Source organism: Ursus americanus, chromosome X, assembly GCF_024610735.1.
Source record: "Ursus americanus isolate L20-20 chromosome X, mUrsAme1.1.p, whole genome shotgun sequence".
Lineage (NCBI taxonomy): Eukaryota > Metazoa > Chordata > Mammalia > Carnivora > Ursidae > Ursus > Ursus americanus.
The window spans coordinates 65,847,171-65,868,254 of record NC_142164.1 but is presented as its reverse complement, the minus strand read 5'-3'; the positions used below and the strand labels follow the sequence as shown (position 1 = coordinate 65,868,254).

At 52.7% G+C, this 21,084-nt stretch overlaps 2 protein-coding genes and 1 long non-coding RNA gene across 6 annotated transcripts in view; 2 read left to right on the top strand and 1 right to left on the bottom strand.

Moving 5' to 3' along the window:
* Window positions 1-7,682, top strand: part of KIF4A (kinesin family member 4A) — a 108,407-nt gene extending 100,725 nt beyond the window's left edge. For both annotated transcript variants that reach the window (XM_045788423.2, XM_045788425.2), the window contains 3 exons: window positions 4,815-4,931; window positions 6,479-6,601; window positions 6,876-7,682. In XM_045788423.2, coding sequence (XP_045644379.1) covers window positions 4,815-4,931; window positions 6,479-6,601; window positions 6,876-7,079 — 444 coding nt within the window. In that variant the 3' untranslated portion in view covers window positions 7,080-7,682. The remainder of the gene's footprint in view (window positions 1-4,814; window positions 4,932-6,478; window positions 6,602-6,875) is intronic.
* LOC123786189 (uncharacterized) lies at window positions 7,043-21,084 on the bottom strand. The gene is made up of 6 exons (XR_006777910.2): window positions 20,421-21,084; window positions 19,524-19,714; window positions 18,347-18,664; window positions 13,659-13,815; window positions 10,495-10,548; window positions 7,043-7,181 (listed from the first exon to the last, which is right to left on the bottom strand). It is a non-coding gene; the product is annotated as an uncharacterized LOC123786189 (long non-coding RNA).
* Window positions 9,525-19,466, top strand: GDPD2 (glycerophosphodiester phosphodiesterase domain containing 2). Of its 3 annotated transcripts, XM_045788426.2 has the most exons (16): window positions 9,529-9,705; window positions 11,352-11,465; window positions 11,703-11,806; window positions 12,110-12,203; window positions 12,364-12,423; window positions 12,672-12,770; window positions 12,926-13,019; window positions 13,171-13,316; window positions 13,442-13,524; window positions 13,622-13,772; window positions 15,873-16,094; window positions 16,293-16,441; window positions 18,044-18,191; window positions 18,332-18,414; window positions 18,671-18,699; window positions 18,797-19,466. In XM_045788426.2, exons 2-16 carry the CDS (start codon window positions 11,361-11,363, stop codon window positions 18,847-18,849), a joined length of 1,620 nt encoding a protein of 539 aa, XP_045644382.1. In that variant the 5' UTR covers window positions 9,529-9,705; window positions 11,352-11,360; the 3' UTR covers window positions 18,850-19,466. The 3 variants fall into 3 exon arrangements, with proteins under 3 accessions (XP_087716213.1, XP_045644382.1, XP_087716214.1); XM_087860087.1 differs by lacking the exon at window positions 18,671-18,699 and having other exon boundaries at window positions 9,525-9,705; window positions 18,742-18,826; XM_087860088.1 differs by lacking the exons at window positions 9,529-9,705; window positions 11,352-11,465; window positions 11,703-11,806 and adding an exon at window positions 11,508-11,675.

The following is a 21,084-nucleotide window of genomic DNA, read 5'->3' as shown; positions in this document are numbered from 1 at the left end:
ACGTAGGGAGCCTGGGACCCCACCCCCAGATATTCTGATTTAATTGGTCTGAGGTGGGATCTGGCTTTTTGGAAAGCTCCCCGGAGATTTCTTATGTGTAGCCAGGGTTGAAAACCGCTGGCTTAAAGGAACCCCAGAGATCTTTCAGCTCTACTTCCCACTCTATATAAAGAATCCGTCTATTAGAGTGGTTCTCAACTGTGGTGTTGGGACATGCTGGTGGGTTGTCAGCTGTTGTGATACACACACATGTACACACAGGCACAGGCACACCATGTACCACATATGTATATATTTGAGGTCATGCCTGTGGCAAGGTCATGTTCCCTCTCTTACATTCTGATCTGGGTCCTGGGCGTGAAAGAGAACAGGAGGAAGTTATAGCTAGTGAAATGGCATTCATGTGATGAATGCATCTGTCGTGTGTGTCATGACTGTTCCATAATAGCACTACCGGGTGCTTATCTAATCTCTGTCTGCTTGAAAACTTCTAGTACTGGGAAGCTCACTAGGGTGGCCCATTGTAGTCCACTAACTGTTAGGAGGTTGTTCCTTGTTGAGCTAAAATGTACTCTCCTATAAATCATCCCAGCGGGGATGACTGTGTAGAAGTCTAATTTTCTTCCTTAGCACGGCCATTCAGATACCACTCTCATTCTGTTATCCCTTTAGCTAAAATAGAGACACACTGACAGGACAATAGAATGTTTTGGAGGCATTTAGAAGAATTTGTGTATGTGAGAGGACCATACCCAGGCTATTGCAGTCAGTGGATCAGTGTCATCTTGGTAAGGTGTCTCTAGGACATGTCAGAGAAGCCTGTCTTTTATACTGTATTAGTCAAAGAAGCAAGATTTTTTTTTATTATAATGTCCAGTATTGGCAAGGGTGACTAATGTGGGCATTCCTGTCTATTGCTATTAGGTATGCAAATTGGGGTACTTCTGGAAAGCAACTTGAAAATATGTATCAAAAATCTGGGACCCCTGGCTGGCTCAGTCGGTAGAGCATGTGACTCTTGATCTCAGGGTTGTAAGTTCAAGCCCCACACTGGGTGTAGAGATTACTTAAAAATAAAAATCTTTTTTAAAAAAGTATGTATCAAAAATCTTAAAAATGGGGGCGCCTGGGTGGCACAGCGGTTAAGTGTCTGCCTTCGGCTCAGGGCGTGATCCTGGCGATCTGGGATCGAGCCCCACATCAGGCTCTTCTGCTATGAGCCTGCTTCTTCCTCTCCCACTCCCCCTGCTTGTGTTCCCTCTCTCGCTGGCTGTCTCTATCTCTGTCGAATAAATAAATAAAATCTTTAAAAAAAAAAAAATCTTAAAAATGTTCCCTGTCCTTTGGCTCAGTAAGTATACACATAGGAATTTATACTAAGAAAATAGTCACTGGTGCATAAAAAGATGTATTCATTCAACAAACCTTTTGTGAGCACCTAGCTATATCAAGCACTGTTTCTAGGTGCTGAGGATACAACAAACAAGACAGGTAAGATCCTTGGCCTTATGAAACTAAACACATTCTTGTGGCGAGAGATAGCACAATGACCAGAAAACCAAATACAGTAATTTTAGATGATGATAAGAGATACACAGAAAATATAGTGAAGTCATAGAGAATTCTGGGGTAGGAAAAGAGTTCTTTAAGAGAGTGCTTGGGAGAGGCCTCTCCAAGGAGGAGTTACTTAAGCAGAGATCTCAGCCAAGTGAAGGAGCAAGTCAGGGAAAGAACCAGAGGGAAAACATTTCAGGAAAAGGGAACAGCAGATGCAAAGACCTCAGGCAAGAATGGGTTTGGTTTATCAAGGAACAGGCCAAAAAGGCCAGGGTAGCTGGAGAGTACTGAAAAGTGGGAGAGATGGGGCACCTGGGTGGCTCAGTCGTTAAGCATCGGCCTTCGGCTTAGGTCATGATCCTAGGGTCCTGGGATCGAGCCCCACATCGGGCTCCCTCCTCAGCGGGAAGCCTGCTTCTCCCTCTCCCACTCCCACTCCCCCTGCTTGTGTTCCCTCTCTCATTGTCTCTGTCAAATAAAGAAATAAAATCTTTTAAAAAAAAGAAAAGAAAAGTGGGAGAGAGTAGTCAAGGTCAGGCCAGAGGGGTAGTTAGGGGCCAGCCCATGGAGAGCTTTGTCGATGGCAGGAAGATTTAGATTGTGTTTATGTAGCAGGAATCTATGGTAACATGATTGGTAATAAGAAGCAATTTCTTTGAAAAGAATCTTAATATCTAATACTAGGGGGCTGGTTAAATAAATTGACATTTACATGATGAAACACTATATACAGCTATTAAATATTTAAAATCATGTTTTCGATTTTCACATTTTTAAAGTGATATATATTAATCTCAAAATCAGGAAAAAGGATATTATAGTGGTTTCTTTTACCTTCACAACTAACAGAAGAATGATGGTTGTTCTATGAGAGAGACTTAAGGGCTTGTGTTTAACTGTAAACTCAGTATGGATTCACAAAGATACAACAAAGGAAAAAAAGCTACAGTGATTTTTAGGCTTCATGAACAAGACCGTTGGGTCCGTAACAAGGGCGTTGTGTTGTGTCAGTCTACCTCACAATGGCCACACCAAAATTAGAAAGTGGTGCTCATTTCTGGATGTCAAAATTAAGGATGAACTTGGACAAATTGCTGCGTGGCCAAGGTGGTGAGGGTTCTTAGAAACCATGTCCTGTGGAGGATCATTGAGGAAGCTAGGTATATTTAGCTTTGAGAGGCTCTGGACAGAGGGGCACTGCATAGTGGAAATTATGCTCAGGGTTTGCGCAAGAATGCTGTGCAAGTGTGGTTAAACTGATTCCTTATCGTTCCAGATGGCAGGACTGGGTCCTGTGGTCAGAAGTTATATAGAAACTCTCCTCGTCTCACGATAAATAGAGCTTCAGATAATTAGGCCAGGGACATTAGAGAGGGGGCTTCATACATCAAATCAGGCTCCAGACGGTCACCGAGGTCTCTTCTGACTCTACTCCGTCATTCTGTGAGCTCTGCCACCTATGTTTGTTCCAAGCCAAACTATCCCCCCTTCTTCCACCATTTCTCTTATAACATTGCTTCCTAGAACACAGGTCACCTGTGTCTTTTTTTTGTTTAATGTCCTCTTTATTAAACACATAACATACACTAAACTCCCAAACGTGTGCCCAAGGAAATATACTTACTGATTAAGTGGGTTTAATACATGAAAAGCACTTATAACAGCGCTATATAATAAGATACCACTATATAAAGTTTCAAAACATGTAAGATCATTCCTTCCGTTGTTTAACAGAAACTCATATGTGGTTAAAAAAAAAAGACCTGCGTGGGAATGATAAACACCTAATTCAAGAGACTTTGCCCCTGGGAGAAAAGGAGGTGAATGGGATCAGGAAAGGGTAGGTAGGCAGCTTCAGTTGTATCTGTATTTTAGTTATTAAGGGAAGAGTGAGAACATAAGTGGATTTTGTTACTGTTCTCTATGCTTTTACAGACCCGAAAAAAATTATGATGCCCTAAAATAGGGCGTGTTCTATCAAACGGGGTCTAACTGACCCAGAGTCTAGTGAAGCAATTGCTTCCCCTGATTTTCAAACACGGGCATCATGCTGTGTCAGTCTACCTCACAATGGCCACACCAAAATTAGAAAGTGATGCTCATTTCTGGATGTCACAATTAAGGATGAACTTGGACAATTTCTGCCTGACTGCTTGTTGACAGCGATTTCACACTGTTGACTCATGGAGCTTGCTGACACCTCACAGCCTTAGGCCCCTTTTGCACAAACTACTTTTAAGCCAGATCGTCCCCCATATTATATTTATACGGCTGATGTGGGGAGAACCCAGATGCCAGACTTCTGTTTATCCTTCTTAGAACTTCTCTTTCGACTTGCAGTCCAGAATTCCAGCCTGTCAAAATATTTTTGAATTGTGATTCTGTTATCTTATTTTTTTTTAAATAATTTATTTATTCATTCGACAGAGAGAGAGACAGCCAGCGAGAGAGGGAACACAAGCAGGGGGAGTGGGAGAGGAAGAAGCAGCCTCCCAGTGGAGGAGCCTGACGTGGGGCTCGATTCCATAACGCCGGGATCATGCCCTGAGCCGAAGGCAGACGCTTAACCGCTGTGCCACCCAGGCGCCCCTGTTATCTTACTTATTAATCATCCTTCCAGTTTTGTGTCATTGTTACAGCCCATAAACATGCCTACCTTGTAGACTGGTTATGAGAATCAAATGAGGTTTTGTATTTATATATATGAAAGGACTCTGAAAACTGTAAAGTGCTATACAAATGTAAATGATTTTATTTCATATTGTCGGTGATTGATTAAACTGCTGAGCACATAACCCAGGCCAATGCTGAACAAACTGCAGAAACGTGAGTTGGGTGAAAGTACCGCTGGGTAGATCTAAAGATATCGAGCAAGTACACTCAGCCCTTGAATACACCTAACCCTACTACCATCCACCTTGCAATTCGTCACTTTGACCATAAAATTATCATGAGAGGCTTTGCCAGGTACCCTGCATTATTATGGTATCCCTCCAATCTGTCCTTCAAGGATGCAGTCCAAACAAGAAAATGAATTTGTCTAGCATGACGTGTGGTTAGGCAGCCTCTCGTGGTTCTGGGCATCACTGTTTCACTAAAGAAGAGGGGAACTGAGGAGAAAGAAGCTTGGTCAAGTTTCCGTTTCCACTTTCCACTTTCCATGTTTTCTAAAAAGGCTTGCAAATGAAGGGGAGGCACTTTAAATTAGTCTTCTAGCCCTTTCAGTAACGGGTGTTTCTCCAAACCTGTTTTTGCAGTGTTCCTGCAAGGGCTGGTGTGGGAACAAGCAGTGTGGGTGCAGGAGACAAAAGTCAGACTGTGGCGTGGACTGCAGCTGTGACCCCTCGAAGTGTAGGAACCGCCAGCAAGACAAGGTAGGACCGGCTCTGTTGCGCCTCGCCATCCCTTCGGGCCTCCCACCAGTTCTCACCACCCTAAAGCCTGGCATCTCCTGCACAGCTCTTCCTACCCTTCTCGTGCCCTCTGCAACAGAGACATTTCACTTCTCGGTCCTTCTTCCTCTGCGCTAGTCTTGTTGATGAGCCCCTTCAGAAACCACAGCCCTTCCCAGGAGATTGCCCCACCCCCAGCCTCGGCTGTAAAGTTTTGGTACAGTTTCTGATGCCGGAACAAGGAACAGGAGAGCAGGCAACTACAGGCACATAGACACGCAGGACCAAACTAGTCCGGAGGCTTAGCTGGAGCTCTAAGGGCCACGTGGCAGCTTCCAGGAAGGAGCTTAATCCTGACATCTTGAGACATCAGTGCTTAGACCCTCTCCATGGGAACCAACTATTCCGTGGCTCTAGGAAAAGACCCACAGGAACTCGGTCTTTCCAGTAGTCACTGTTGTGGGCCAAGTTAATTGGAGCTGTCCTCCTTATATTGCTTCCGGGAAGAGCAGACTTGGGGAAACAAAGATCGCCTTATACCTACCTGTGCCCGTGGCAGCAGCTTATTCCTCCAGCTCTCTACGTGATCTGTGATGACTCTAGCAAGCTCAGCACAAGGATCCTTCATCGTGCATTTCTGGAATGTCTGCATGTGAACACTTCTGCCCTGGGGCTTCTACTACAGTGACTTCTGAGGCAGGGAGTCATTAGAGGACTGACGTGGCAAGTTGGGGGTCAGGCTGAGAATCGTAGAGGTAGCAGGGACCTTCAGGAGTCTCTGTCCCTGTGGTTCTTCCAGTTTGGCTTCTGGAGTCCTACAGTGGCTCCATGGACGTGCTTCTGGAACGGAGGACCATGGCCTGGCTCGGTTTGACCCCACGTCGATCAGAGCAACTTGCCCTTTACTTGTTTCTACACAAGGCTTCCTGTTAGGATGTCAGTTGTCAAAGCACTGATCTAGTCCCATGCTCCCATTATACAGGGAAGGAAAGTGAGACCCAGAGATAAGCTTAAGTGACTCACCTAATATTACGCAGCTGGTCATGACAGCTAAGATTAGACCTCGGGCTTCCTGACTCTCAATCCAGTTCTGTTGCCATGACAACAGGCGATAATTCTAATCCAAGCTCTACCACAGAGTTGCCCTGTTACCTAAGTAACTTTTCACTCTTGGCCTTAGTTCCCTTCTCTGAAAGGAAGACTAATACAGACAACATCCTGTAGACATGCTAAAAACGATAGTGCAGATTACAGAGGTTGGAAGACGAATCAAAGAAACAAGCAAGGCTTGGCCTTGTTTTAAAACACTGCTTTGTGATGTCCCCTCTGCTGCTCTCCTACCCGGTCCTTTGCCTTCGGAAGCTGTCTTCAAGCATTGCAACAGCAAGAACCCGCAAGCCGGGTCTCCCTAAGACTTGTTTTGACTGACCGATGAGGCCCTCAGAGCTGGTACCTCACTGCTTAAAGGGGAGCAGGCTGATTTTGTAACCCTCGTGGCTGAACTCCTAATATACCTGTCTGATTCTCAGGATGGCTTGGGCACTGTTGAGCGGACCCAGGATTCCGAAGGCTCTTTCAAACTGGAGGATCCCACAGAGGTTACCCCAGGATTGAGCTTCTTTAACCCTGTCTGTGCCACTCCCAACAGCAAGGTAGGTGGGCTAAAGGCCGGCATTTCTGACTGTCTTGGCGTTCATCTCTGCATTGGCTGTGACAGAGTGCAGCGGGAGGAAAGGGGGCAGAGGTATAATCAGCTTGCTGGGAAGTGGGAATCGGGCATAGGCCAGAGACTTTTTTTTTTTTTCCAAGAGACCAGTCTTGGGGGACACCTCATACTGCAGTGTGCTGAGCATTTGTAGCGGCAAGGCTGGGCAGAGCCTGTGCCCCGACCCCACATCTCTTCATACCTGCCTCTGTCCTTCCTAGATCCTGAAGGAGATGTGTGATGTGGAGCAGGTGCTGTTAAAGAAGACAGCCCCAGCTGCCCCCTCCCTTGGCCTCCCGGAACTGAAACACGTAGCAACAGACTCCCAAGAAAATAAAGCTCCAGGGAAGAAGAAGAAACGAGCTCTGGCCAGCAATACCAGCTTCTTCTCTGGCTGCTCCCCTATTGAGGAGGAAGTCCACTGAAGACGGACTTGTCACGTCTGCCCCTGTCTGGCATGGGAGATGCTTTCAGGTTGCAGCCAGAAGGAGTTTCTTTAACGACTCCTCTGGATTTCGGGGTCCTTGCTGTTGAAAAAAAAAAAAAAAGAGGGGACAGCAGGTTACCACAAGGGAGGAAATCTTTGTTGGATGTTGGCCCTTACTCTCCAGCCCCTAGCCCCAGACTACTACTCTGTCTTCTCCAGGAAGGATGCTAAGCCACCTGCTGAGGAAAGAACCAGCCGACCTTCTTGATGACTCATCAGGAGCCAATCCTCAGTATAATCTAGCTCTTTCTTAGTTGTGAGCGGGTAAGGCTGCCCACCCTGCCTCCCCGGCGGGGATGAGGCTGAGGCTGTCTTACCTCTAGGTTGTCTCAGCCTGACGGCAGAGCCTGGCCGAGGTTGGAGGCCTGGCACCAATCCTTCATCCCCCATCAGGAATGGAGGTGACTTTGGAATCTTTCCTGCCCTGACCATCTCTGGATTTTAAGTGTTTTAACAGTGCCCTCAATTGTCTTCCATGTTGCTGAGGTAAATGAAATCTTTTAAAATGTTAATGTTAAGTAAATAAATAAATCTTAGTCTAGCTACTGTTTGGAAAGACCCTCTGTGCCAGAACCAGAAATATGCCCGTGTTCCTCGGCCCCGGGGAAGGCTCTCAAGGAGAATCAGTGCAAGCACCCAAACCTCACTGCCTTGTAGCAGCTAGGCCTTGAACCCCGGCCTAGCCTACACTGAAGCTTCTTGTGTGACTCTGGGGGGGGCAGTGGTAGCTGTTCTGAATGCCCTGCAGCCCGCTTTCTTGGCATAGCCTTGGTGTGGGACCACACCGCTGCCCAGTCCCAGGACAGCACAGTCCTGGCTGCCTGCTGTCTCCTTTGAAAGGGGAAAGGGGGGGCTGTTGTTTACTCCTTACTATGCATCAGGGTTCCCCATCTCTGCTTCAAGCCAAAACGAGGCCAGCCCCCGGGCCTGCCAACAGACTGCTGACTGGCCTTGCAGCCTTTTGAGGAGCTTGCAAGCCCTGGGCTAACTATCCATGTGTTCTGAATCCCAGTCCCCTCCCCCGCCCACCCAACTGAAAGCTCCCAAAGCATCCCCCAGAACTGGGCCCACGAAATCCAGGACTCCTCTAGAATCCAGCAGACCCCAAGAGAAGGAAACTGAAGGACAACCTGTCTCAAATGAAGCCTGCAGGAGGACTAGGTGACCAGGCAGCCCTCTCTGGCCTCCTGCCAGCAAGCAGCCCAGCTCCTCTTTGCATTTTAATGACAAGGGAGCAAGGGAGCCTCTTGCCATTGCCAGCTAGAGCCCCTGGACACAATGGGAAGGCAGAGGGAGGGGGGCCAGCTCTTGGCAGAAGAGAGCCAGTCTTCCTTCTCACTGTTCCAAATCCAGTACGTGTCGGGGGAGGGGTAAGCGAGTTTATTCCCAAAGAAGAGGTTTTTTCCCACCAACGCTGTGCAAGCCTCCCAGGCTTTGAGCCGCTTCATCAGCCAAAGGGTAGAGAGGGAAGGTCAGTCAAGCCAGCAACCCCCCCAGCCCTCATCCCACCCAGAGAGAGCCCCGTGCTTTAGCGCTAAGCTAACTGCAGCAGGCTAGCCAGCCTGCTCCTGCGGATGGTATGTATAGTAGCATCTTTCGCACGTGTTCATCTTCCAAAAGCTTGTGACCCTAACACTACACTCTTCAGATGATTCCTGGAAAGAGACTTTAGATACCTTGGGGACAAGACAGCAGGAATGACACAAGTCTCGCTACATCCTGAATGATCATCTCCTGTCTGGGGTGATGGGGGGAAGAGGAGGGATACTAGTGTCACCCAGGATTCACAAGGCCCATGGGGACCCAGGGTCCAGAAACAGGGCGACCTGCTGCCCAGAGTGTAGGAAGTAGCTTGCAACCCCGTGTGGGGTTTTCGATGCACCTTATAGAAGTGGAAGTAGGATCCCAGGAGGGAAAGGAGGCTGATGAATCAAGGCGATCCTCCCAGGGAGCTTGAGGGAAATGCTAAAGACTCTCTCTCTCTCTCTCTCTCTCTCACACACACACACACACACGCGCGCGCGCGCGCGCACACACACACACAAACACACACACGCACACACACCCCTTCTTCCCAGGGGGTTGGCTGGGCCCCTTCTCCTCACTGCCAAGTCGCAGAGTTGTGTGGTCACCTCCCCCCAGCTTCCCGCCCGCCAGTGCCCTCAGCCCTCGCCTCCCTGAGCCAGGACAAAGCCCCGGCAGTGACTGAGAGGGGAACAGGAGGAGGGACAAGAGGGATGGGGAGGGCCCGCACAAAGGAAAAGGAATTCCTCACGCCAAGCCCCCTGACCGGCAGCGAGTAAAGAAGCAGATCTGCTCTCCCTCCCCTTCCCCCCTCCCACCATCCCCCCCACCCCAGGCTGGGCACTGGCCAGAGAGCAGCTCAAGTCCTTCGGACATAAGCCACACAGCCTCCTGTAGGTGGCAACAGTGCCACCTGTTTGACCGGTGGGGCTGAGCCAAGGATTAGAAGAGGGAGGAGGCAGACAAACTCGGAGAGGAGCTGGGAAGCAGTGCAGTGCAGAGCAGAGCGCAGAGCAGAGCAGAGCTGCCGCTGAGACAAGGTGTGAGGGCTCGGGAAGGCTGGGGGTGACAGGCGGGAATGGTGGGGTGGAGACCGGCTCCAGCCGGCGGGGATCGGGCCCAGGGATTGAACAGCACCCCTGCTCAGCTCCCCTGATCAGGGTTTTCAGACTGCTCAGATCCTGACCCCATCCTACAGACAGCTTCTGGAGGGAGGTGGGAGTCTGGAAGTGTCTGGGGTACAGGGGCAGGACCTGAAGGGAGGCAGGAAGTGTGGATGGAGCCCAGGGCAGGCTACTAGAAGCCAGTCCCGGGATGAGAAGAAGCAGGGGCCTCCCTTTAGGGTGTTTTTTTCCTGGGAGGGGTCTCAGAGAGGGGAGAGGTCTCCTTCCCCCAGCTACAACCCCCTCACCCCTCCACTCCATGCCCTAATCCTCCTTTCCCAAGGCCCGAGTGGGGTAAGAAGGGCAGTTTCAGGAGCAGCCACACCCTCCCTCCTTTCAGGGGCCCGGCCACTGTGTACCCCTCTAAGACTCCACAGCCTGAGGGAGCCCAGATGACAAGGGCTCGTGTCCCTCAGACCACAAACACTCTGGGCTCTTCTACACAAAGTCATCTAGAAACCCATTAGTACCGACAGCCACTAGTGCCTGCACACACACAAACGCTGACACAAATCGCACACCCTCTCAGGTAGGACACACACCCAGCCTAGTTCGAGGATCAGTAAGCCAGCTAGGTCTCAGTGTAACCCGAAAGCGCAAGGTCTAACAATTCCCGGCCCCAACACAACCACACCCCCCACCACGCATGCACGCAGGCACACACACCTTTGACCGGTATTTGTTGTACTTTCACCCAAGCGATCTCAGAGGGTGGGGCCCCTAAAAGAGAAAAGTCGGAGACTGGGTTCCTGACTGGGGTAGGGGGTATCTGGGCAAGATGACTGGGCAGGAAGGGACACGACTGGGACGAAAGGGCTTGGATTTTCCAGGTGTGTGCGGGCAGGAAAGGGTTCCTTCGGAAGGCCCGGAGTGACCCAGGCAAACTGTTTCCCTCCAGTCTTTCTCTTACTGACAGTGCCCCCTGCCCTCCGGGAGGTGGAGACTGAGAATCTTTTAGTCAGGGCTTTGTGGTGTGTGCAATCTCTGTATCCATAGCAACTGGCCAACTAGTCGGGCCTTCCTTAGCCCCAGGTCAGAACTAGACCTCTGCTTCAGGTTACTGGCGGTTCCTGGGGTGGAAGGCTCCCCACCAATGGGGCTGCCTGAAGCTTGGCCAGATCTGCCTCAACTTGCTGAACTGAATTTGCCCCACCCCGGGCAGTTTCTCCTGAGTCCCCACCCTTGGGCAAGCACGCTATCCCCAGAGCCGGATGGATGCTGTTAAATGGGGAGGAGTTGGAGAGGGTGGCTCTGCATCCTGCCTGCAAAGAGGCTGGATCTCCTGGGGGGGTCCCACTGACTTTCGGGGTGTCCAGATTCAAGGGAAAGAAAGGCCCCAGAGATTATCCCCCTTTTGCTCCCGTCCTCATCCAATCTGGCACTTCGGGCAGCCCCATGACCCGCCGTTGCTGAGCAGCGGCCCAGGCCTCTGCTCCTCCCTCGAGCTCCTCAGATGCACTGGGAGGGAGGCTGGGATCCGCCTTCTGCCAGGGTCCCTGATGGCTGAGTGTCCCTTCTCCCAGGCCCTCACCATGGCCGAGTCCCCCGGCTGCTGCTCCGTCTGGGCCCGCTGCCTCCACTGCCTGTATAGCTGCCACTGGAGGAAATGCCCCAAAGAGAGGATGCAAACCAGCAAGGTGGAGTAGGGATGGGGGGGGACCGGAAGTCCAAGGCAGAGGCCGCCTGGAGGGGATAAGGAGGCCAAGTGTGCTCAGAGGCAGCTGGGGGGAAGGGGCTTTCTCTCCCCAGGAAGAAAATCTCTCTCTGCAGAGCAGCCCAACGCCTGGCAGGGAGCCCCATTGAGCTGCCATCCGTTGGGGACTCTAAGCTGGAAGTGGGGATCGGCTGTGAGCTTCTCTCCTGCCCCTTTGCAGTGCGACTGTATCTGGTTTGGCCTGCTCTTCCTCACCTTTCTTCTCTCCCTGGGCTGGCTGTACATCGGGCTCATCCTTCTCAATGACCTGCACAACTTCAATGAGTGTGTCATGGACCCCCTCCTTCCTCAGCATCCGTGTTAATCTATGCCCCACCTTGGGACCCCTGGGTGTTCAGTCATCCCCAGCCCTGCCCCACTGTCCTGCTACTCAACCTCCTTAGAAAATTCCTCCACGGAGTCCCCTCCACCCCGCCCCCCACCCCAGCCCTTGGGGCCCCTGGCCCCATGAAGGGCTTCCCCTCACTCCCTTCTGGTCATCCTTCTGGACCCACCCACCCCAACTCCCCTCAGGCCACTATTAACAGTCCTCCCCCGACTCACACACTCTTGTCTCCCTTCCCACAGGTTCCTGTTCCACCACTGGGGACACTGGATGGACTGGTCCCTGGCATTTTTGCTGGTCATCTCTCTCCTTGTCACATATGCATCCCTGCTATTGGTGGGTCAGGGAGCGGCCCACCTAACCCCCACCCCAGTGCTCCCTTCCTGCTCAGCTTCACCCCCTGGCCTCCAAGGGGAGGGTAGGAGGGAGGCGTGAGCCTGGGAAGCCCCGCTCAGTGACCGGGGTGCTCATTACCGCCACCACCCTCTGCCTCCAGCTCCTGGCCCTGCTGCTGCGGCTCTGTGGCCAGCCTCTGCACCTGCACAGTGTCCACAAGGTAGAGTGGGGATGGGGGTGGGGGCGAGCAGGGGGGCCGCTGGGCCCGGCGCTAGGCCCAGCAGTTCTTTGCCAAGTACCTCAGTACTCTACCCGTGCACTCAAGCTCAGGAGCTGAGTGAACGAAGAAACGTGGATGAGTCAGGGGGAAAGAAGTGGTCCTGTTTTCCTAGAGCGGGGAGGGAGGCAGTCCAGGGAGCACTGAGCCCGGGCTGACAAAGAAGGCCGCATTCATCCCCTGTCCCCCAGATGCTGCTGTTGCTCATTATGCTTCTTGTGGCCGCTGGCCTCGTGGGACTGGACGTCCAGTGGCAGCAGGAATGGCGTAGCTTACGTCTGTCACTGCAGGTGAGTGACTGATCTCCGGTGCCTAGGAGGGAGCCTTGGCCTGAGTCCAACCCCCTGGTGCCCAGGGCTGCAAGTAGCTCTGGACTCAAGTCCTAGGAGGGGGAAGGGGAGGGGCACTAGAGAGAAGAGCCCTCCTCACCAGCTCTTATCCACAGGCCACAGCCCCATTCCTTCATATCGGAGCAGTCGCTGGCATCACCCTCCTGGCCTGGCCTGTGGCTGATACCTTCTACCGTATCCATCGAAGAGGTGCCAACTCCACTCCCCGACATATACCCCCACTGGCCATCGACGCTGCTGCCTCCTGCTGCCTGTTTTACTGCACCTGCACTCTGCTTTCTGTCTCCCCCAGAGCTCACCCACTGCCCTTTCTCCATAGCCTGTCCCCCACCTCCCACAGGTCCCAAGACTCTGCTCCTGTTCCTATTTTTTGGAGTTTCCCTGGCCGTCTACCTGGCCCCACTATGCATCTCCTCACCCTGCATCATGGAACCCAGAGATTTACCCCCCAAGCCTGGTCTGGTGGGACACCGAGGGGCCCCCATGGTGAGTGTTGGGTGGAAGGCTGGCAGGGTGGGGAGGGTCTGCTCCTCCAGGCTGCGGCGATCAGGCCTGTGGGTCTCCGGGCTCCTGCCCTTCTCTGCTACCCCCTTCTCAATCCCCTTGCCCAGCTGGCCCCCGAGAACACCCTGATGTCCCTGCGGAAGACTGCCGAATGTGGAGCTGCTGTGTTTGAGACCGATGTGATGGTCAGGTGAGAGAAGCTGGGGGACAGAGGGACCCAGGAGGGGAGCTCAGGAAGTGATGACCAGTCCCAGAGCTCAGCCCTCTGACCCCCCTTGTGCCCCCAGCTCTGACGGGATCCCCTTCCTCATGCATGATGAGCACCTGAGCCGGACCACGGATGTGGCCTCTGTGTTCCCAGCCCGAACCTCCTCCCACAGCAGCGACTTCTCCTGCGCTGAGCTGAAGAAGCTCAATGCCGGGACCTGGTTCCTAGAGGTGAAGACAGCCTCACAGAAGAGGCAACCACCTGTAGAGGCACCTGCGGGGAGAGTTCATTCACCAATAAGCATTTTCTGAGCCCTGGGCTGAGCGATAGGTATCTAGTGTCTGCCTGCAAGTCCCCCCCTCCAGGGACAGGACAGAGCTGAGCCAGCAGGCTATCAGAATAGCAACACTAGAGTGAACGCAACACCTTTACGAAATACAGAGGACGGAGGCCGCCTGCGTGGTTCAGATGGTGCAGCAGCCGCCTTCAGCTCAGGTCATGATCCCGGGGTGGGGGGGGTGGTCCTGGGATGGAACCCTGTGCCGGGGCTCCCTGCTCAGTGGGGAATCTGCTTCTCCCTCTCCCTCTGCCCCTCCCGTCTGCTCGTGCCCTCCCTCTGTCTCTCTTTCAAATGAATAAATAAAATTGTTAAATGAATAAGTAAATAGAGAGGAGAGAGAGAGCAAAGCCACTCTTTGGCACGGTGGGCGTGGGAGACGATCAGGTGTGGCTTCACAAGAGAGAAGGTCTGAGCAGCACATGAAATGACAATGGTTTTTAAGACGGGCAAAGCAGGGACTGACAATTCTAGGCAGAGGGAAGAGCAGAGGCAAAGCCCAGAGGTATGAAGAAGTGTTTCCAGGAGACAAAAAGTCTCCTTGCTCAGTGCAACTGGGAGATAAAATTTGTGGGAGTAGTAGGATGCGAGACTGGCAAGGCGAGCAGGGGCTTCGTCTTGGAGGGCTTTGAATGCCAGCCCCTTCTAGAAGCACAGGCTTCAGTCTTGTAGGTGACAGAAAATATTCCTAAAGGTACTTTATTTGTTCAGTTCCTCTTTTCCTGATTATAAAAGTAATACACGTTCCTCATAAAAAAAATTACGCATTAGGGAAATAATCTAAACGTTGAAAAGTCTCCCATAATCCAACTCCTCTGAGATATTCGTTGCGAAAAGTTGGGTACGTATTCCATACGTCCATAGATATATATATATATATATATACACACACATACATGTACACACACGTACTTTTCACTTTGGACAAATAGGATCACTTCGTATATTCTTTCGCAACTTGACTAGTTTTTCACTGAACTCTCCGTATGATGACATGTCAGAGGGATTAAGACCAAGGGATGTCTGCGTTTGAGTCCTGGCTTCACCACCTGCTAGCTGCTTGAGCCAGGGCAACATTCCTTAGTCTCTCTGGGCTTCATTTTCCCATCTGTACAATAGGCATCATAACAGTACCTACCTTGTAGGATTATCGGGACGATTAAATAAATTAATACACAGAAAGTACCTCTAACACCGCCTGGCACATAGCCAATACTTAATAGGTGTTAGATAGCTGACTTTGTCTATGTCGGCGACTAGGAGGTAAGGTCGTTTGTTGATTACAAGGGGAGGAGAGGAGAGTGGCAGAGGTTTGGAACAGCCACTAGAAATGGAAGAAGGAGCAAAACAAGAACAAGTAAAAGGATGGTTAAGTGGGGCACCTGGCTGGCCCCGTCGTCAGAGCATGCGACTCTCAAGATCACGAGTTCAAGCCCCACGGTGGGCATAAAGCTTACTTAAAAAAAAAAATAAAAAGGATGATGAAGTGGCACCACAGGTGAAAAAGGATTATAGCGACAGTCCACACAATGTGCTCTGCCCCCCAGTGCTAGGGCTGGAGGAGGCAGTTATAGAGTTGAATCACAATTTGGGGCTTGGGGGAGCAGGCCGGACAGGAACGGAGTTGAGGGTGCTGTGGAAAAGTAATTCAAGCTGTGGACAGACCAAGGGTAGGGGACATAGGTGTGACGGAAAGGGGCTGAGGGACCGGGAGGGAACCAAGGGGCCAAGACCCCAGAGGTCTCTGAGACACCAAAGAGAAAATGTAGCAGGAGAGAGGAAGTTAGGAAACTGGGAGGGTAGGCAGTTGGGGGGCTCACAGAGTAAGGTGTTAGACGGTCTGGAAAAGGCCACAGTTGGGAGAAAGAAAGACCCTGGCTCGGAGGTTCCCAGAAGCTGGGCGCCAAGTGGGGGAAATGAGTGAAAATGGGAAGGATGGGGGAATGGCCTAAGGGCTCCTTCTGATCTTGAAATAATTTTCCTGTTCTTATAGAGGCAACCCTTCTGGGGGGCCAAGCGGCTGTCAGGCCCTGACCGGAAGGAGGCTGAGAACCAGACAGTACCAACGTTGGAAGAGCTGCTGAAGGAAGCCGCAGTCCTTAACCTTTCCATCATGTTTGACTTGCGCCGCCCCCCACGAAATCACACATACCATGACACATTTGTGAACCAGACCTTGGAGACCGTGCTGAGTGCAAGGGTGCCCCAAGCCATGGTGATACTGCCAGGACCCCAAGTGCTCCCTCTTGCCCCTCTCCCCCCCCTGCCTTCCCGAGGCCACAATGATCACCTCCCCCAGGGCCCCATCCCAACTCATATACCCCCTTCTGTGGTCGGACCTCTCTGCCCCTGCCTCCGCCCCTGGAATCCCCAAGCTCTCCCCAGCTTCACACCTATCTTCCCTGAACCACAGGTCCTTTGGCTACCGGATGAAGATCGGGCCAATGTCCAACAACGGGCACCCAGGATGCGCCAGATATATGGACAGCAGGGAAGCAACAGAACTGAGAGGCCCCAGTTTCTTAACCTCCCTTACCAAGACCTGCCACTGTTGGATATCAAGTGAGTGCCAGGGGAAAGGAGCCAAGGGGATCCCATGAAGCTTCATGGCAGGGTGGAGCCACCTCCGGGAGGCCAAAGGCTGTTCATTTATTCACGCATACAACAAATATTTATCAATATGTTTAACACTCGCTGTGTGTCAGGCACTCTTTGTTGCAGGCTTTGGGCACGCGTACTAGTGAAAGAGACAGATAATAAACCGAACAAATTACATGCGTATTGGATAGTGATAAGTGATATGAAAGTAATAAAATGGGGACATGAAGTAGAGCAGTTAGGGTTGGGAGTGAGTGCTCGCAAGGGGCTACATTAGGAAGAGTCATTAAAGAGCTGCTGTCTGGGCTGAGACGTGACCGGTCACGAGCTAATGAACAATGAGAAGAGCTGCAAGAGGGCCAGGAACAGCAGCCGAAGCAAGGGGAAGGTGAGGCTGGGGAGGTAGGCAGGAGCCAAGCTGGGTAGGACCTTGGAGGCCCCAAGGACGACTTTAGCTTTCCTTCTTCTCCAAAGAGGTAAGTAAGTGCAAGAGAGGACAGGTGAGGGGAGAGAGGCGAGAGAGTCCCAGATGTGAGCTGGGTCCCGGCAGCTGACCCAGCCAGTAAACAGGATGGACTGCAAAGCACGCAGTTGCCAAGGTCTCTTGTAAGGTCCCTGCGGTCAGGTAGAGGAAAAAAAAAAAAAACAACATGGCCTGAATGATAGCCCAGTAATTGCAAGTATTTCAAGGACCTTTCCCCGAACTGTCACCATGGAGGGACACACGACATTGGCCTTGGCCCTCGCTTTAGTCTTGTCCTAGTCAACCTCAACTGCTGATCATGTTTCCAAAAGACATGAATTGGTAATGAATACACTGGTGATGAAACCGAGGCCCCAAAAGGCCTAGGCGCACTAAGACGAGAGACCAAACGTACCAAGAGGAAACACAACAGGGATAGATGTAAAGACCTCTATTTGCAGTCCAAAGGAAGCTCAGTTGCACAAAGGCAAGAGAGGAGATACTGGCATTCAGCAGGAACATGTGCAGAGAGAGGCCAGGGCTTTGACTGAATAGTGTGCATAATGAGTCATCGGTGGCATGTGACATTGCCAACACTAACCCAACCCGTGCCCAGAAGCCAGGAGGAGTTTTGCTGTACTCAAAGCTGGTCCAAGCCCACCTGGGATACCATGTTCAGATGCAAGCCCCCACACTCCGAAAGGAACATTGAGAAACTGAAGCAAGGTCAGCTTAGACGAGGTTTGGATGGCGAAGGGCATGAGAAGCCAGGTCCCCAGGCCTTGGTTGAAGGAACTGGGGCTGTCAGGCGGCCTGGGGAAGGGGTGACTCGGGGACGTGCTCACCTGTTCCTCAGCCCTCCAAAGGGCTGTCCTGGGACAAAGAAGAGAGACACAGATGGCAAAGCTAGGATCTGGAGGTGGGACCCACCAGGAGGCAAAGTTCAGCCACGCAAAGAAAATCACTCTCGGTCGGGGGCTGCTATGTAAAGATGGAACTGATAGCTCCCTGGCAGCGACACTGTAGCTTCAAGCGTGGACGGGGGCTGCGTCCTGTGCCTCGTGCCCCATGACCCTGGAAGTTCCTGTTTCCCACCTCCACAGGGCACTACACCAGGATAATGTCTCGGTGAACCTATTTGTGGTGAACAAGCCCTGGCTCTTTTCCTTGCTCTGGTGCGCAGGGGTGGATTCGGTCACCACCAACGACTGCCAACTGCTGCAGCAGATGCGTTACCCCGTCTGGATTATCGTAAGGGCTCTGGGACTGTCACCCCACCCCTTCCTCCCCACGGCCCTGCTTCTCCTTAACCCTGGCCCTCTCTTCCTTACGTATCCCGCTGCCCGCCACCGCCCCCCGCCCCCGACAGGTGCCTTTTCCTCTTCCCGCAGCCCCCTCAAACCTACCTAATGATGTGGATCATCACCAACTGTGTCTCCACCCTGTTGCTTCTGTGGACCTTCCTCCTCCAAGGGTGAGTGCTTCACGTCTCAGCTTTCTGGGTCTTCATTCTCCCCCAGGGTCCCAGTGACAGTGACGGGGCTGATTCACACTCATGTATGCTGCCTGGAGCGTGGGGTTGGGTCTGTTTGGTTCCTTTGAGATTCCAAGACCCTCCCTTATACGCCAAATTGGCTTGAGCCTGGGAAAGGCAGTGTGGGGGAACGTGGGATCAGAAGGTCATGCCTGAAGCTGGCTGAACTCATGATGGGAAGCTTTTCTCCCTTTAGGAGATGTAAGAAGGAGAGAGAGAAAACTGGTAAGAACGTTCTCCCCTCACCTCATTTTTCTCCTCCTCTAGCCTGCCCTTCGGTCACTCCCTATATGTCCTCCCCTCTCCCCACCCCCTGCTCTAGGCTTAGAAACAGCAGTGCTGCTGACCAGGATCAACAATTTCATAATGGAGTGAATGCCCAACCCTGGACCCCCACCAACCAGAGTCTGAGGCCTGTCTGGATTGACTAACAACAAGGAAGGGAGAGTGGCTGAGTGGGGATGGGGTGGCGTAAACTTTGCCAACAGAAGGTTTTGAACTATGAGGGCCCTCTCCACACATGGTGGGCACGCGGCAAGCTTCCATGGATTTTGGCTCCCCTTAGGCTTTTGACCTGAGGTCGTTGGGAAGACAGTGAGGCATGGGCAGTTTCTCCCAAAATGAAACTAGAACAGAGGAAGTGGGAAGGAGGTTGCCGCGATGTTTCAGATCTGTGTGCACGTGCTCTTGTGTAGAAGGCACAGGGTGTGTCAGGGATGGACCAGCTTGGACCAGTGACTGGAGGAGATGACAGAAGGGCCTTTTCTGGAGAACTAAGACGATGGAAACACCAATCCCACTCCATTCACTGTCTCTCCTGATCCCTGCAATTTAACTGCTTTCCTGCCTAGATGCTGGGGGCTAAAGAGCCCATGTAGCCATTTAATTCTGTGCCTATAGGTGGCTTTTTGCTGTTCACAGCCTTTTCTTCAAGACAGGTTGGCTCCTCCTATGTTGTTAATCTGTTAACTCAATGAATTTAACTCCTGTTTGGTCGTGGTCTGATCTTTTCAGCGCGGGGTGGGGGGGCTTGGTGGGGATGCACCTACCATCCCGGTCCTATGTGACATGACACTGAGGGGTCATCACGGGGAGGTTCGGGGACTGGAGGTGGGAGAACCATCTGTGGGACAACGAAGGGCTGCAAGAGGGGAAGCAGGAGGGCAGCCACCGCGGGGGACCTTCTGGGTGGCCGAGGCATGCTGCGCAGAGTTGCGTTGTAGCTCCACCTTGTGGTCACCTGCCTCAAGAAGAACGCCGCGTCAGTCGTCACCGTGACGTATGAATGCCACCTGTTTTCCGTGCCGGTTGGGTACCTGTGTCCTTGACTCTAGACCCTGAGGGTATAATCCGATTTCCACAAGTTTGCGCCTCTCTGAGCTGCTGCGCGCAGGGTCTGGTTCCCAGGCCCTCCTTCCCCTGGAGGAACATGTTCCCCAGTGTGTTTGCTGCTCGTCAGGTCCTGGGCTAAAACACTTAAGGTGACCAGTGAGGAGCTGACCTAGGATGAGGAGTCCGGTAGAAGGGGGAGGGAGGGGCCGAGGCAAAACCCGGGACCGGAGCGGGCTCTGTGGCTGACTCTTCAGTCTCCCACCGCACCAACATTCACCCCGGTTCGTGTCTCCACACGAAAGGAAATCGAATTAAGAGGCTGGAGAGGTCAGAAGATTCGGTTCTCAATTCCCCTCCTCCCGCCAGACTGGGACCTGGAGCACCACCAGCCCCTCGGGACAAGACCCTACTCGATTGTAAAGGCAGCCTCCGGGAACTACAATTCCCAAGATACCCCTGACCACTTCCGGTCTCCGGATTGACGGAAGCGAGTTTGAATTTGTATTCCCGCCCCCTCCTCCTCCCGGGCCCCGCCCCTTCCCTTCTCACCGCCCTGCCCCCGCCATGCATACACATGCACATACGTACACAGGCCGCCGTCCAAGCCAACATACCTGGCCTGCAGCTGGCGCGGTGGGAGGGGGCGCCGGCGCGCGATGGGCGGGGAGGAGGTGGGCGCTTCGGGAGGCCACGCCGCGGCCGCTGTCTGGTCCCAGTCTCCTCGGGCGTCCACGGCACCTTGTAGCGGTCAGGTCTCCTTCACACACTACCCTTTCAAGCTGCATTTCCTTAGTTTTCCCTGTTCCCGATCCGCCCCTCAATCTGACCGACTGCCGGCCTCAGCTCTGGGGCGCCCAGCCTGTCAGGTACCGCCAGGCTCTCGCGTCTCAGCGCGCACCTCCACCCCGCACCCCTCCTTTTCTGTCCCCTCCCAGGCGTCCAGCCTCGCAGCCCAGGAACCTCTTCCTCCCCTCCCCTAACGACCCAATCCTGACAATCTCCAGGCTGTCCAGCCACCGTGGCCTCAACTTCTCAGCTCCCAGGCTCTCAGCTGCAGTCCTGTAACCTCAGAGTCCAGACTCCTGGCCAGAATGCCAGGATCTAGTCCCAGGCCCTTGAGTCCTCGCCCTGAGCCTGCCACTGCCTGTCCTTACCGTCTTCCCAGGAGGACTGGACAGCTATGGCACACTTAACTTCTATGAGGCCCTGGACTGGAGAGTGGGACTGACGAGGGTGGAGGGCCTCAGGGAGCTGCTCATTGGGGTTGGGGTGCAGTTG

Coding starts and splice junctions, on each gene's coding strand:
- GDPD2 (XM_045788426.2), top strand. CDS start 11,361: ATGGCCGAGTCCCCCGGCTGCTGCTCCGTCTGGGCCCGCTGCCTCCAC. Junction 12,204..12,363: donor CATATGCATCCCTGCTATTG/GTGGGTCAGGGA, acceptor CTCTGCCTCCAG/CTCCTGGCCCTGCTGCTGCG. Junction 18,415..18,670: donor TGGACCTTCCTCCTCCAAGG/GTGAGTGCTTCA, acceptor TTCTCCCTTTAG/GAGATGTAAGAAGGAGAGAG.